This window comes from Myxocyprinus asiaticus, chromosome 2, assembly GCF_019703515.2.
Source record: "Myxocyprinus asiaticus isolate MX2 ecotype Aquarium Trade chromosome 2, UBuf_Myxa_2, whole genome shotgun sequence".
In the NCBI taxonomy this organism is placed as follows: domain Eukaryota; kingdom Metazoa; phylum Chordata; class Actinopteri; order Cypriniformes; family Catostomidae; genus Myxocyprinus; species Myxocyprinus asiaticus.
The window spans coordinates 22,685,083-22,701,994 of record NC_059345.1 but is presented as its reverse complement, the minus strand read 5'-3'; the positions used below and the strand labels follow the sequence as shown (position 1 = coordinate 22,701,994).

The 16,912-nt window shown below is 42.9% G+C and overlaps 1 protein-coding gene across 1 annotated transcript in view; it reads right to left on the bottom strand.

Moving 5' to 3' along the window:
• LOC127415816 (acetylcholine receptor subunit beta-like) overlaps positions 1-10,071 on the bottom strand; it is a 33,198-nt gene extending 23,127 nt beyond the window's left edge. Inside the window, exon 1 of the mRNA XM_051654789.1 lies at positions 9,879-10,071. Within this exon, the coding sequence (XP_051510749.1) occupies positions 9,879-10,071 (193 nt within the window). The remainder of the gene's footprint in view (positions 1-9,878) is intronic.
• Positions 10,072-16,912: the final 6,841 nt, after the last annotated feature.

Below are 16,912 nucleotides of genomic sequence, written 5' to 3'. Positions count from 1 at the left end.
AAATTAGATTTTCAAAGGTGTTACATTTTGGTATAAAATATAACACCAAGTTCCCTATCTGTCACTCACTCGACGTTGTGTCGATGTAGTGACGCTAGGGGTCACTCTTGGGAGCCCCAAACACCTCTGCTTTTTGAAAAAAGGCCAATGGGAATTGGCGAGTGGAATTTGCATGCCAATCCCCCGGACATATGGTTATAAAAGGAGCTGGTATGCAACCACTCATTCAGATTTTCTCTTCGGAGCTGAGCGGTTGTGTTCAGCGAGCTGAATAACTCTGCCGATCCATTCACCTCGAAAAGCTGTTGGATTTATGGAGCATTACAGCGGCTTCTCTACACTCCCGTTGCACATCACAACTCGCCCGCCGTCTCCTCCTCTGGAGTCACCAGCACCTCAAGTCGCTACGAGCCACTCACATCCCGGGCGACCTCAACACCGCAGCAGGCGCGCTGTCACAACAGTTTACGCTCAGGGGAGAGTGGAGACTCCACCCCCAGGTGGTCCAGCTGATTTGGAGTCGATTCGATCGAGCACAGGTAGACCTGTTTGCTTCCCAGGAATCCTCCCACTGCCCGCTTTGGTACGCCCTGACTGAGGCACCCCTCGGTATAGACGCGCTGGCACACAGCTGGCCCCCGGGATTACGCAAATACGCGTTTCCCCCAGTGAGCCTACTTGCACAGACCCTGTGCAAGGTCAGGGAGGACGAGGAGCAGGTCGTCCTAGCAGCACCCTACTGGCCCACCCAGACGTGGTCTCGGACCTCACGCTCCTTGCAACAGCCCCCCCCCGGCGAATTCCCCTGAGGAAGGACCTTCTTTCTCAGGGACGGAGCACCATCTGGCACCTGCGACCAGACCTCTGGAATCTCCACATCTGACCCTTGGATGGGACGCGGAAGACCTAAGCAGTCTACCACCCACAGTGGTAGACACGATCACTCAGTTTAGGGCTCCCTCTACGAGGTGCCTGTATGCCTTGAAGTGGCATCTGTTCGCTAAGTGGTGTTCTTCCCGACGCGAAGACCTCCAGAGATGCGCAGTCAGATTGGTGCTTTCCTTCCTGCAGGAAAGGCTGGAGGAGCGGCTGTCCCCCTCCACCTTGAAGGTGTATGTAGCCGCCATTTCGGCACATTACGATGCAGTGGGTGGTAAGTATTTGGGGAAGCACAACTTGATCATCGGGTTCCTGAGAGGCACTAGGAGGTTGAATCCCTCCAGACCGTGCCTCATCCCCTCGTGGGACCTCTCCATAGTCCTTCGGGGTCTACTGGGAGCTCCCTTTGAGCCCCTGGAGTCAGTTGAGCTTAAGGCACTCTCTTTGAAGACTGCCCTCCTGACTGCGCTCACTTCCATCAAGAGGGTAGGGGACCTACAGGTGTTCTCTGTCAGCAAATCGTGCCTGGAGTTTGGTCCGGGTTACTCTCACATGATCCTGAGACCCCAACCGGGTTATGTGCCCAAGGTTCCCACGAGCCCTTTTAGGGATCAGGTAGTGAACCTGCAAGTGCTGCCCCAGGAGGAGGCAGACCCAGCCTTGTTGTTTCTGTGTCCGGTGCATGCTTTACGCATCTATTTGGATCGCACGCAGAGTTTAGAAGCTCCAAGCAGCTCTTTGTCTGCTTTGGTGGACAGCGGAAATGAAGCGATGTCTCCAAACAGAGAATCACCCACTGGGTCGTTGACGCCATCGTGATGGCATATCACGCTCAGGACGTGCTGCCCCACGTGGGGCTACGAGCCCACTCTACTAGGAGTGTAGCGGCCTACTGGGCCCTGACCAGTGGTGCCTCTTTGGCAGACATCTTCAGAGCAGCAATCTGGGCAACACCCAATACCTTAGCGAGGTTCTACAATCTCCTGGTTGAGCCGGTTTCGTCCCGTGTATTGTCAGGTACGAGCAGGTAAGTTCCGGGACAGCTGGCCGGGTGTACCGCTTGCGCATAGCACCTTTCCCCTCCCTTGAGGTGAAGACATGTGCTTTTGACTCCCAGTCATGTTCACAAGCTGTGATCCCTGGATGACTTTCCTCCTTAGTCCTGTGGCAGACGAGTTTGCGGAGAAACTCGCTGCTGGCCCAGTACGTGTGCTAATTAGGCCCTGTACTGGGGTAGGTGCTCCACATATGCTGGTTCCCCGTAGGTGACCCCATGTGATATCTTCCGCTAAATCGTTTCCCTGTCGGTAAACTGTGTCTTCCTTGGGCAGAGGCCAATCTGCCCCCGGTCGCCATGTTTGTAGAAACTCCTCCCCCCTCGGGTAGGACCTACCATGTGACTTCTCCACATGACATACTTCCGACAAGTCTTGGTAAGACCATGTGACGTATTTCCACTAAAAATACCCCCCCCCCTTCTCTGGGCAGGGTGTGGTCTCCACGGTGTCTTCCCCTTAGGAGTGACAGCCCCCCCAGACGTAGACATTTATGGCCCCCAGTCGGTTAACAAATTCCACTCTTTTTGGGGAGAAAAAAGAGGAAAAGAGGCAACGACTGGTCTAGCCTGTCCTTATTTGTTGGGCAGTCAACTTGTTCCCGAAGGACCGTTCGATGCTCATAAGAGTGTTGGGGGAGGTTACATGACGGCCTGGTGTGCTGGCTGTGAGGCACGCAGCGGTCTGCCCGTCTCGCACCGCCAGTCCACGTAACACAGTTCAGCTAGTTGTAGCATTTTGTATAGGGACCCCTAGTGTCACTACATCGACACAACGTCGAGTGAGTGACAGATAGGGAACGTCCTGGTTACTTTCGTAACCTCCGTTCCCTGATGGAGGGAACGAGACGTTGTGTCCCTGTTGCCACAACACTGAACTACCCGCTGAAATGGCCGGGACCTTGTCTCAGCTCCTCAGCACAAAACCTGAATGAGTGGTTGCATACCAGCTCCTTTTATACCCGTATGTCCGGGGGAGTGGCATACAAATTCCACTCGCCAAGTCCCATTGGCCTTTTTTCAAAAAGCAGAGGTGTTTGGGGCTCCCAAGAGTGACCCCTAGTGTCACTACATCAACATAACATCTCGTTCCCTCCATCAGGGAATGGAGGTTACGAAAGTAACCAGGACGTTCTTCACTGCAGAAGACGATGTAACAATACATCCATCAAGAGTCTTTTTATTTTATTTTAGCAGCTTATTTTTAGAGGTTTTTGGTCCAATAATTAATATCTCTGTTTTGTTGGAATTGAGTAGAAGGAAATTTCTGGCCATCCAATCTTTCATTTCATTGATACACTCTGCTAATTTGAAGAATTGTGAAATTTTGTCGGGTTTCAAAGAAATATAATGTTGGGTATTGTCGGCATAACAGTGGAAACTTATTCCACGATTCCTGATAATATCTCCCAGGGGAAGCATATATAAGAAGAAAAGCAGAGGCCATAAATCTGATCCCTTTTTTGGATTTTCTCCCCTTTTCTCCCAAATTTGGTATGCCCAATTCCCAATGCGCTCTATGTCCTCGTGTTGATGTAATGACTCACCTCAATCCGGGTGGTGGAGGACGAATCTCAGTTGCCACCACGTCTGAGACAGTCAATCCACACATCTTATCACGTGGCATGTTGAGTGCATTACCGCGGAGACCTAGCGTGTGTGGAGGCTCATGATATTCTCGCACAACTCACCACACGCCCCACCAAGAGCGAGAACCACATTAAAGTGACCACGAGGAGCTTAACCCAATGTGACTCTACCCACCCTAGCAACCGGGCCAACTGGTTGCTTAGGAAGCCGGACTGGAGTCACTCAGCACACCCTGGATTTGAAAGCACTCCATACATAACTTTTGTTTGATTTGACAATTCTTAGTTTACACAGACAAAGTGGTAGCAGTCTGCTAAATAAGACCTAAATTGTGCTAATGCATGTCCACAAATGCCAACATAATTCTCAAGCCTATTCAAGAGAATGTCATGATCTATGGTGTCAAAGGCAGCACTAAGATCTAAAAGCACTAGAAGAGAAATGCAGCTGTGATGAGATGATAAGAGCATGTAATATGTAACTCTAATAAGTGCAGTCTCTGTACTGTGATGCGGCCTAAATCCTGACTGAAATTGTTCATATATACTATTTCTCTGTAGAAATGAACAGTTGGGAGGACACTACCTTTTCTAGTATTTTCGACATAAACAGGAAATTTGAAATCGGTCTATAATTAGTCAGTTCTCCAGGATCAAGCTGTGGCTTCTTAATAAGCAGTTTGATAACTGCCATTTTAAAGTTTCTTGGGACATGTCCTAAGGATAGAGAGGAGTTAATAATATTAAGAACAAGGTTCTGAGATTACAGAGAATACCTCTTTTAAGAGCTTAGTTGGTATTGGATCTAACATACATGTTGTGGCATTTGATGTTTTGATAAGTTTTGTTAGCTCTTCATGAACTATGACAGTGAAGGATTGAAAATTATGAGACACTGTTTTCTGAGGTATTGTGACAAGCGACTTCATAATTCCAATTTTATTACTGATTATTTCAAATTTATCAGTAAAGAAATTCATGAAGTCATTACTGTTGTGCTGCGACAGAAGTTTCAGTCGCGGCTTTATTCCTAACCAATTTAGCCACAGTACTGAATACACGTACGATTGTTGTGGTTATTTTCTGCTAAAATATGCTGACCTGGCAGCTTTTAGTGCCTGTCTGTAGCTACAGACACTATCCTTCCATGCACAGCAAAATACCTCTAATTTTGTATTCTTCCACTTATACTCCATTTTCCAAGCTGCTCTCTTGAGAGCATGAGTGTGATCATTGTACCATGGTGTGGGGCTTTTTTCTTTAATTTTCTTTAATCGAAGGGGGGCAACAATATCAAGAGTGCTAGAGAAGACTGTATTTATATTTATGAATTTTTGGCTTACTGATTATTGTAGTGAGGTCCTTAAGATGGGCAAGGAGGAGGCGGGAACCATCTGAACAGTCAACATAAAACTTTAATAACAAACTGAACTCAAACATAAAATAAACAGTACAACAAAACATAGACGCACACACACAGACACGTGCATCTCTCTCTCTCTCTCACTGGCATCTCTGGCTCATTCCTATCTCCCTCCCGGCTGATTAGGACGATTCAGTGCCGAGCGTACGTCCTCACGGCCCGGCCACACCCTCCTTCTCATCACACTCCTCCACCACCTGATTCAGGCTGGGGAAACCTCCGGCTTGACATACTCCCCTTCTGCCAGCAGGTCTTCCCTGCCTTTTTGGACCATGGGAGAGATGAGGGGAGGGAAAGGGGAGAGGGAAAGAGTGAGGGGGAGAGACAGAGAGAGAGAGAGAGAGAGAGAGAGTGAGAGAGAGAGAGAGAGAGAGAGAAAGGAGAAGCAGAGAGAGAGAAAAAGTGGCTCGCCGGTCCCTGGACACGCTGTCTCCTGGTCCTCAGCCACTCCTCCGCCCCCTGGCGGACAACAGCTGCTCCTCCCCTGGCGGACAGCAACAGCTCCTTCACTTCCTGGTGGATGGCAGCGGTTCCTCCGGCTCCCGGCAGATGGCAGTGACTCCTCCGTCTCCTGGCAGATGGCAGCGGTGTGGACTCCACGACAGTGCATCCCTCCTCCTTCCTGGATTTCGGCACCAGTGTAATGAGGTTCTTATATTGGGCAAGGAGGAGTCGGGAACCAGCTGAACAGTCAACGTAAAACTTTAATAATAATCTGAACTCAAACATAATATAAAAAGAACAACGAAACAGACGCACACACAGACACGTGCGTCTCTCTCTCCCTCTCTCTCTCTCTCCCTCACTGGCATCTCTGGCTCATCCCTATCCCCCTCTTGACTGATTAGAACGATTTAGCACCAGGCATGCATCCTCACGGCCCGGCCACACCTTCCTCCTCATCATAAATGTATGAGATAAATTTGAAAGATTATTAGTGAAGCTATCCTTAGTGGTCGAAAGAATAGTTTTACCTGTATGATAATGTGGTGTAGATTGCGTAACATTAGCCAATTGCAGCATACAAGAGATGAGGTAATTATCGCTCTGCAGCAGAATTTCTATGGTATCAACATTAACTCCATATGACAGAATTAAATCTAGCATATGTTATGGCGATGAGGTTGTCCTGTCATGTTTTGTCTGACTCCAAGAGAGTTTAGAATATCGATAAATGCTAATCCCAATGTGTAATTTTAATTATCTATGTGAATGTTGAAGTCACCAACAATAAAAGCTCTATCCACAGTAACTACTAGATCTGATAGAAAATTTGCAAATTCACCATGGAAATCAGAATACGGCCTGGGTGATCTATATACTGTAGCAAGGGCAAAAGACAGCAGAGATTTTTTTATTTGTATCTGACGGTGTCACATTAAGCATTATTAGTTCAGAAGACATTAACTTATATCCTGTCCTGTGAATAACACCAAAAACTTCACTGTAAGTTGCAGCAACACCTCCTCCTTGACCCTTCAGACGAGGGTCATGTTTATAACAATAGCCTGGGGGATTAGATTCATTTAAACTAATATATTCATCTGGTTTAAGCCAGGTTTTAGTCAAACAGAGCACATCCAAACTAAGATCTGTAATAATTTCATTTACAATTAGTGCTTTGGTTGAAAGGGATCTAATGTTTAGTAGCCCTAACTTTATATGATGTTTATCTTCTATTTTTTTGTTTTTTTTAAAGTTTTACCTTAATAAAAAATGTTTCTAAATGATTTAGTGAGGGGTTTGTGTTTGGTAGTTCGGGGAACAGACACAGTCTTAATGTGATATCTAGGTCATACAGTCTCTATGTGTTGTAGTTTATGTGACCTGTGTGACGTCTCAAGGCAGCTAGCAGACATTTGGATCATCCAATTTTTCTGCTTCCTGACCTGGGCCCCGTTAGTCAAATACTATCACTGTTAAGACTATGAGCCAAATTACTAGAGAGGAGAGCAGCACCTTCCCTGGAGGGATGGAGTCCATCTCTCTTTAGCAGATTTGGTGTACCCCAAAAATGCTTCCACTTTTCTGTAAATCTTATGCTGTTTTCCAGATACCACTCAGACATCCAGCCATTCAGTGACACTAATCTACTATAAACCTCATCACCATGATGAGCCGGGAGGGGCCAGAGCATATTACAGTGTCTGACATTGTTCACACACATCTTTAACATTATCTCTAGTGATCTCCGACTGGCGAATCCAGACTTTATTAGTGCCAACATGAATACAATTTTTAGAAAATCTCTGTTTAGGATTAGCCAGCATTTGATCTGATGTCAGATGCCCGAGCCCCCGAAATGAATTTAACAATAGTGGCTGGAGTTTCTATTTCCACATTCCTTACAATAGAATCTCCTATAACAAGGGCAATTTCAACATGATTCTCAGTGGATGCATCGCTAAGTGGGGAGAATCGATTGGAAACCCTAACTGGAACAGGAGAGTGGTGTTGCTTTGCTGAGCGAGTATGCCACTGAGATATCATCAAAATGCCCTGCTGGGGGGTGCTCTACAGCTGGAACCAAAGTGTGTGTGTTGCTTGCTGTTCTACCCACATCCAAAACAGTATCTACTGGCTTCTCTTTCTCACTGACCTCCACTAGTGTTCGGATGCATGTCTGACTAATTCCTTACATTTATCACATGTAAATCCCTCACTGCTGATGGAAGAAGCTATAGTAAACAAGTGGCATGCAATGCAGGAAGCAATAACATGAGCGGATGCCAAGACTTACCAAATTTGTCCCCAAACTGCTTTTATTTACATTTTTTTTTTTTTTTTTTTTAACAGGTCATTAACTCCTTTTCTCTCTTAATAAAATAACTCCATCAGAGATATGCCCCTCTCTCTCTCTTGTCACTTGCAGTCATAAAAGCTTTGAGTTTTTTTTAAGAATGGGTCAACCATTAAGGTTCAACCATCATGTGGCGAAGTCATTAGCCTTAAGGCTCCTTTCTTTGTCTCCTTTTTACAAGGTCAGTTATGCTGTGCCGTTGTGAACATTGTATGCATTTTATCATCAAGAGCTGCAGTGCCTCACAGTTCACGAAAACACATAACTGACAAGTGATTGTGTCACACACCTGTTATTTTCTGTGACCACATGTATTCAGATAAACCTGAGTGTTCAATGAAATGCAAACCACATCAGTTTCTTTATGAAAATATAATCAATTCATATTTTTAAACAGCATCTGAAAGTGTTTCTTTTTAAGTTTGCTTATACACAGATATATTTAAGTCTCTTTTTTCATTGTGTTAAATTCAGAACCTGGTCTCATAGAATCACGTTACTATACTTACATTTTGGCAAAATTATTTTTACGTTTTTACATATCACTGCAGTTTCCTGGTGAAATAAACTCTACAGCCGTTACGACAACAATGCATTTTATTTACTTTCACACAAATCTTGGGTAAAAGGGCAAAAGATTGTTAGTTCATAAATACTTTTCACCCTGTTCCTAACACAATGTTATCTTATAACATCAAAACACTTTTACTATTGCAAATGACTTGTCAGGCGATACGTTTTAACATTTGCAGTACTGTACATACTACATTTACAAGCTTGCTCAAGCATTATCAAATTGATAGAGTGCAATTCTCACCTGATAGAGCATTGCACTTGTGATGCAAAGGACTGAGATATGAGTCCTGAAGAGCATGACATGTGAGCCAAAAGTGTTTCTTCAGTGAATTTTCTTGAGAAGAATTATCATTCTCCTTGTTTTTAAATGTTTTTAAATTCTGACCCTATAATTTGAAAGATGTTTGCAAATAAAATGTATTATTATCATTTTTACTATTTCTATTAATGCCGGCACAAATACTCTCTTTCCACAGATATTGTGATAACAAAAGTATTCGGGCACACAATTAGCACATTACACACATATCTGGATTACCTGTGTGAATTAGAAGCTGGCAGCTCCATAGAAACCAAAGCAGAATCTTCATTTTGACCACAATCTTCTTCCCTACTTCCACACTTTGGCCCCTTCACCTAACACAAGCTTTCACCACAGGAACCATGTACAAAAACACACCTTTACAAACTTTCACATACATGTACACTAACTCACATTTTTCAGCACTAGGTCTCTATCCTCTCTCTAACACATACACACAGCACAGTAAATTCCAGTACCGGTAACAGAGCCTTGTGTTTGGTGCAGTCTCAATCTGCCCACCAAACTCTGACATGGTCAGCACATCATTTTTCTCCTCCCTGATTTGGAGGGTGTTCTGATTTGTAGAATGCAGGTCTGTGATTGGTAGGGAGGCCAGATAATTATGGGAGTGATAAAGGAATGTTTTTAGACTTTGTGGCAGCCCTGGCAGGCACCTGCTGATGGTGTGTGTGTGTGTGTGCATAAAGACAGAGAGAGGATATCAGGCAGTGGGGATATTTTGGGGGAGAACAAAGGGAAGAGGTGGGCATGACTGTTCCTTCCCAGGGGCTGAGAGAGGACAGGAGTGAACATACTCACATATAAGCAAACACACACACACACACACATACACACACACACACACACACACACACACACACAAACACACACGTGTGTGCACATTACATGCTGCTGTGGGGACTTCCTATTCACACTTGTTCTTAATATAACCTAATTATTATTACTATAGACTAACCCTTACCCTAAATTTGTTGAATATTTAAATATAAATTAAAGTTAGTAATTTTGGCTGGGATATTCTCAGGACAGTTTTATCAGGTTTTTATTTTTCTGGGGACATTGTCAGTAACCATCTCCCCCTACAGGGATAGTCCACACAAAAATTAAAATTGTCATGGTCCCGGTGGGAATGTTTGGTTTTTCCTGTGTGCCTGTGTGTTTTAGTTTCCCACATGTGTTTTCCTTGCCACGTGGCCAGTGTGATTGGCATTTCCATGGAGAATACTGTATACTGGTGGTTCTCTGGCAGCCGGTATTATCCATCCCTCTTCCTTTCCGGCAGAGTCGGGATTCTTCTTCGTGGGGAAGAAAGACGGTTCTTTGCATCCCTGTATTGACCATTGGGGGTTGAATGACATCACGGTCAAGAATCGTTATCCCTTGGAGACGTATATTGCTGATTCTCTGAAAGCCGGTATTATCCATCCCTCTTCCTCACCGGCAGGGTCGGGATTCTTCTTCGTGGGGAATAAAGATGGTTCTTTGCATCCCTGTATAGTAGGGTTACCACCTGTCCTACATTTTCTGGGACAGTCCCGAAATTGGAAGCTTTGTCCTGCACATGTCATAAGCAGTGTCCTGCATTTCAATTTTGACTGTATTATTTTTTATTATTATTATTATTTCTGCATCATTTATTTCATCATCCTTTAAATTACAATTCCACAATAAAAAAAAAAGTTAATAAGAAAACAGTGAACATGCGCAGCGCAGCTGTTTTTGGTTCTGGCCAGAGCGGGAAAACACACACACACAAAAAAAGACTGCAACAGAAAAATGGATCTATCTGGAGCTCCCGAGAAGAAAAAGCATCTTTGTTCGTATAATAAAGAATGGGAGAAAATGCCACCCCTGGAGTTCGCTAGTTTGCTAGTTCGAATCCCAGGGCATGCTGAGTGACTCCAGCCAGGTCTCCTAAGCAACCAAATTGGCCCAGTTGCTAGGGAGGGTAGAGTCACATAGGGTAACCTCCTCGTGGTCCCTATAATGTGGTTTGTTCTCGGTGGGGTGCGTGATGAGTTGGGCACGGATGCCGCGGTGGGTGGCGTGAAGCCTCCACATGCGTTATGTCCACAAGATGTGCGGGTTGATGGTCTCAGATGCGGAGGCAACTGGGATTCATCCTCCACCACCCGGATTGAGGCGCACTTGGAATTGGGCATTCCAAATTGGGTGAAAAAGGGGAAAAATCCAAAAAAAAAAAAAAAAGAATGGGAGAAAAAATATACATGGTAAAAACCAGTTACAGGTGACCCTAACTGGACATGAACCAGCTGTATGATGAATTATGTTGCCACGCGTAAAGGAAATCGCAACAACAACAAATCCTGTTGCATCAAAGTGGACAGCTCTGCTGAAGCACGTCAGTGCCCCTAACATGACAGCTCTGGAATCTTTGGCTTTGAGCATTCCTGTCACCAATGCATTTGTGGAGAAGGTGTTTTCTCTGATGGCCGCTGCGTGGACAGAGACAAGGAACCGAGCAACTGTGGACCTCATAAAAAGTGAACTCCTGGTGAAAGTGAACTACAGCTACACCTGCCAGGAGTTCTACAGACACGTAATGAATGAGAAGGCCCTACTCAATGCTGTCAGATCAGACAAAAAATATAAATTCAAGATGCACTGAATCCGGTAAGAACGCATTTAATCTTTCTAGTCTTTCCTAATGGAATTTATGTGCTTATATGGAAATGTGCTTTTTAACGATTAGATTATTATTTTCACTTCATTATAGGTCCATGCTGTTAAAATTAGTTTGTATCATAGAACTTGTGCCAAACTGAGTGACGTTCGCAGCACCGGTCAGCGCCTTCATTAACATTTTATAAAGCCTACTATCGATTTAAAGCATGTTAACACCACAGCTAGGGCTGCACCTAATGATTATTATTTTATCGATTAATCTAACGATTATTTTTCCGATTAGTCGATTAATCTAACGACTAATTTGCCGATTATTCTAAAGATGTTTTATAATTATTACTTGATTAATATAACAATTAATTAACCCAAAATAAATATACAAAACTTGTCTCATTAATATTTCAATATTTTATGAAATCATCTTTTCTTAAACACAAACAAATGTACAAGAAACAAAATGTGCACTGCAGGGCATTATTCTGCAACAAAAAACAGTGTTACTATGAATGCAAACTTTAATACAGTGAAAAAGACACTCTATTAGCATAACATAAATATATATATATATAAATAAATAAAAATTTCCAACATTCTTTTGAATGTCCATGTACTAAAATAAAATATTTGATGCCATGAGTGTACCTTCATTTACTATTAGTATTATTTTGAATGGCCATGGAAAATGAAGCAATGTGATAACAATTTTACCTGGTCGCAAAAAGTAGTTCGTTAATTTATCTGATGAACTTTCACCTTTTGCTGACCCTTTATGCTTCGCAGAGCTAATGTGTGCTTCTAAATCACTTGCACCTTTATTAGCAACTGACACATAAGTGCCAGCTTTACATGTCATACATTCTGCTTCCCACAGATCTCGACCTGGACGAAAGCATGGGAATTTTTGTGCAAATCTTCTGTAAATTTGCACTTTCGTTTGGGCATTGTTTCCACTCAGCTGTCATTTGCTGCTACTGTCAAGCAACTGTTTAATGCCGAACATAACAATGCTTCGCGCGTTCGCGGAGAGATTGATAGGCAGGAATTTGGCCAATAGTTGCTGCAAGCCTCTTATAATTGACCAATTGGTGTGCGAGAAGGCGGGACTTACAAAGAGGGGTTAAAGCAATACAAATATGCGTGCATACACAATGAAGTATTAGACCAGATGCACATCATAATGCAACTAAAGCCGAATCCCGGACATTTTCGCAAATTTAGAAATCCCGGCCGGATGTTTCTTTTGGTCTTCGCAAGCACAGTCTGCGTTAGAAAAACTCAAAAGCTGCTTAGTTTTAGACCCCATTCTCATAAACCCAGATCAATCTCGTCAGTTCGTGGTGGTGGTTGATGCGTCGGAGGTGGGAGTTGGAGCTATTTTGTCCCAAAGATCTCTGTCTGATGGGAGGATGCACCCCTGCACCTTTTTCTCTCATTGCCTTACCCTGCGGAATGGAATTACAACATTGGGAACAGGGAATTACTGGTGTTCAGATTGGCAAAGGTGGAATGGGCCATTGGTTGGAGGGTTCGGGGTACCTTTTGTTGTTTGGACTGATCAGAAGAACCTTGAATACATCCGCACTATGAAACGTCCAAATTCCAGGCAGGCTCGCTGTGCACTCTTCTTTGGCAGATTTGATTTTACTATCTCGTATCGCCCCGGTTCCAAGGACGTTAAGTCAGACACTTTATCTTGCTCATTTGAAACCGAGAGAAGCTCGACCTCCCCAGATACCATTATTCCATCTGACAGGGGGGGTGACGGTTGTTTCTTGGGAGATCAAGTCCAGAGTCTGCTCGGCTTTGCGTGACATCACGAAGTGCCCTAGGGGTCTGCTGTTTGTTCCTGAATCAGTCCGAATGCAAATCCAGCAGTGGGGGCATTCTTCCAACCTAGCCTGCCACCCAGGAGCTACTCGTACCCATGCGTTAATTAAGAAATGGTTCTGGTGGCCGTCAATAGCGCAGGACACTCATCAGTTTGTTTCGGCCTGTCCGGTTTGCACTAGCATTAAGAATTCCAATTGACCCCCAGCAGGGCTTCTCCAGCTGCTGTCAGTCCCTTCGAGGCCCTGGTCCCATATTGCCATGGACTTTGTCACTGTTTTACCCCCATCCAATGGCAATACAGTCATCTTGACTGTAGTGGACCCGTTTTCGAGGGCGGCTCACTTTATTCCCCTCCACATATTACCTTCAGCGAGGAAGACAGCTGCAGTTGTTGTAGATCACTTCTTCCATGTTCATGACCTCCCGGCGGACGTGGTTTCCTCCTTCATGTGTCACGTTTGTCGCCAGATGGTTCAGTGTTTTTTCTGTCGATGCAGTCTCGCCACTCTGTTAGTCTCTGTCTGTGCTCTCACCTAATTTTTCTTGGATTATTACCCATTGAACATTCCTGTTTATGGACTATAGCTCACTTCTGTGGATTGCAGCTTCTCACTCACCATCTGCAGTTCCTCTCATCATTCTCTTCCACCCAGGTGTTTTCAAGTTGCCATCACTCTTCACAGTTCCATGCCAGAGATTCCATTCTGCAGCCTGTGCCGGTTCCATAATTTACTGCTATATTGCTTCTGTATTATCTGTGTTCCTTCAATAAATACTGAACTTTCATTCTCTCTGCATTTGAGTCTTACTCTGCTTTAAAACACCCTGACAAAAATTCTGTAATCATTTATTTACCTGTTGTTCCATATCCATATAACTTTGTATTTTTCCATGGACCACAAAAGGAAATTAAGCTGAATGTTAGCTTCAGTCACCATTTACTTTCATTGTATGGAGAAAAAAAAAATGCAATGAAAGTAAATGGTGACTAATAACATTTTCCTTGATCTCCTTTTGTGTTCCATTGAAGAATTACAGTCATACGGGTTTAGAACAACATGAGGGTGAATAAACGATGATCAATTTTCATTTTTGGGTGGACTATTCCTTTAAGGATAGCAAAACCTAACATACACACATGCACATGCATGCACGCAAACACACACACAGAGTAGAACAGAGTGCAAAACATGAAGGCATGACATTTTTTTTATCCTCTTTACATACCCATCTCTCTGTCTCTGGTCAATTTGTTTTGTCTGTCTTGTGGTAAAGGCATTTACTGCGGCTGCCTAGTGGCAACAGTGCTCTGCATCAGATAGTCTACACAAGATCTCAAACACACACACACACACACCAAGCATCTAACATTCTAGTACAGAAATTTGCACCGTTGACAATGATCAAATTTCTTATTGTGCCTTGCATATTTTGCAGTCTAAAAAGCTGAAATTCCTCGATAACATGCACATGTGCACCATGAGTAAAAGTAGTGTAATCATAATAATAACAATCAAAGTAACAGCTGCTTACTGATTTAGACCCCTGACCCCATAAACATGCTTGTGGCAGTGGGGGCGTGGTCAAGCATCTCTCCGGAGAGAGAGAAAGCGGTAAGGGCGCTTACACCTGAGCTAAATTATGTCTAACACCTGTCTCTAATTTCAGTGAGCACGGGGAGAGTGGCATAAATAGAGCGACACAGCACTTAGTTGGGGAGAGAGACTGGACACGGCAGAGCCAGAGCAAGGATTTTTTAGTAGTGAAAGTTTATTTGTGAAAGCAGTGTGTGTTAGTGTTTAGTTTAGTGCTTAAAGGTAAACTGTAAAGTGGTGTGGTGAAGAGGGAAAAATAAAGCCTCACCTTAAGAAGGAAAACTGCTTCTCGCTTCATCTTTTACAATGCTTTAGAAGTTTGTAAGCCAGGACATTGACAGTAAGCATGAACATGCTGTAAATAAGATTGAGACAAGAACACAAACCTGCCCAACAGCCAGGGTTGGGAGGGTTCCTTTTGAAATGTGTTCCACTACAGATTACAGAATACATGCTCTAAAATGTAATTTGTAACGTATTTCGTTAGATTACTCAAGGTCAGTAACATATTCTAAATACTTTGGATTACTTCTTCAGCACTGGTAGATTTTTTCACTTGTTTTGACTATAAAAACTCTGCCAGTACAGTACTGCTTACTTCATCTATGGTACACAGCCAGCATTATCCTGTACCACTAATTAACTGAATTTAATAAAGGTCTTATATAAAAATGCCAATGAATTTTGAGAATTGTGTCCCTCAGTGTCTGTAAAGATGGTCTTTGAAACATTCTTAAATCCATTCCAGTTTGGTCCATGCTGTCATTAAAGCAAAAGTGGCACATACCAAGTATTGACATTTTTCAATTCAACTTTTCACTTAAATTGTTATACTGATAATATAATTTTGAATGAAAAAAATAAATTACAAAAATAGAATAGAAAGTGAGTGAACCCCTCTGTACTTATCTGTGTAGTGCAGGGACAGGGGTGGAAGGATAATGAATAGTACTTATATACTTAACATTTATTATTATTATTATTATTATTTTTATTTTTTTGCTTTTAGAGTATTTAAGCATTTTTCATTTATTATATAGTTATCCACATTTTCCCATTGTTTTTATCACAAATAATAGCCTATTCTGCTTTTTGTGAGAGCCTATTCTCTCACAAAAAGCACCATGGTATACAATGTTTTTTTTTTTGTTTTTTTTTTCAAACTGTTTTGCTCCCTTGAAGGATACTGCTGAGGGAAGCGGATGCCACTTTAAAGCTCGTTCCAACGAAAGTGAGAAAATTAATATTTTCTGGAAGGTCCCTTCCACAAGACTGTTAACATAGGATACATTCATATAGTAATGACATGTTCCCTTCAGAGTACCCACTTAAAGGGCTCGGGCTTAGGATCTGCCCCCTTTATGCTGGAGCTGATAAAAGCACCTTCTTCAATGGTTCCGTGACTTACACTGAAATCTCACAATGACACAATATGACTGTTATTGTGAGATTATTAAGAGATTTTAATTTTGTTTTATCTAATTATTAATCACATTTATTTTATTTTTATTATTATTAAAATTTCTCCACTTTTTTTGGACGATCAGAAGGGCACCTTTAGATTTGTGAATGAAAGGGGCAGGGGTTCATGCATACCCCTGCTGCCCACCTTCTGTGCATGCTACTGGGCAATAATGTTGAGGCCAGTAGAGGAGGTTTGTTGGATATTCTGTGGCCCCTCTATGCCATTGATTTTCACCCTCCCTCTCTGAAACTCATTCAAAGAACAACATAAAAAAGCTCAACCAATATATGGCTTTCTCTCACACAGCTCATTTTGTAATGAGATATTTCAGGGTGTGTACAGTATCTTGGTGGTGTGTTTTTCTATGTGCATGGTTTTGTGCAATTGTAGTCTTCATTCAGTCTGTTGGTGAATCTAGGTTGGTGGATTATTATGACTGTCAAATAATGGGAATATCTAACACATACAAACATAACAAAAACACTGTGAAAGACATGCATGAATAGGACATTATGTTGACTTTCTGTTCAAGGTGCACTACTGTAAGTATGCTTTTTAGTGAATGTTATAACCAATACAACAGTGGTCCTGGATGGCAGGCTAAAACTTTTGGACACTTGTTGTTGACATGGATGCTGTCTTGATTTAATGTGATTTTATTTAAACACTCATACAGTGTACATCAAAATACTCTTTATGGCTGTTTAAAACAGCTGTTTAAAAACTCTCT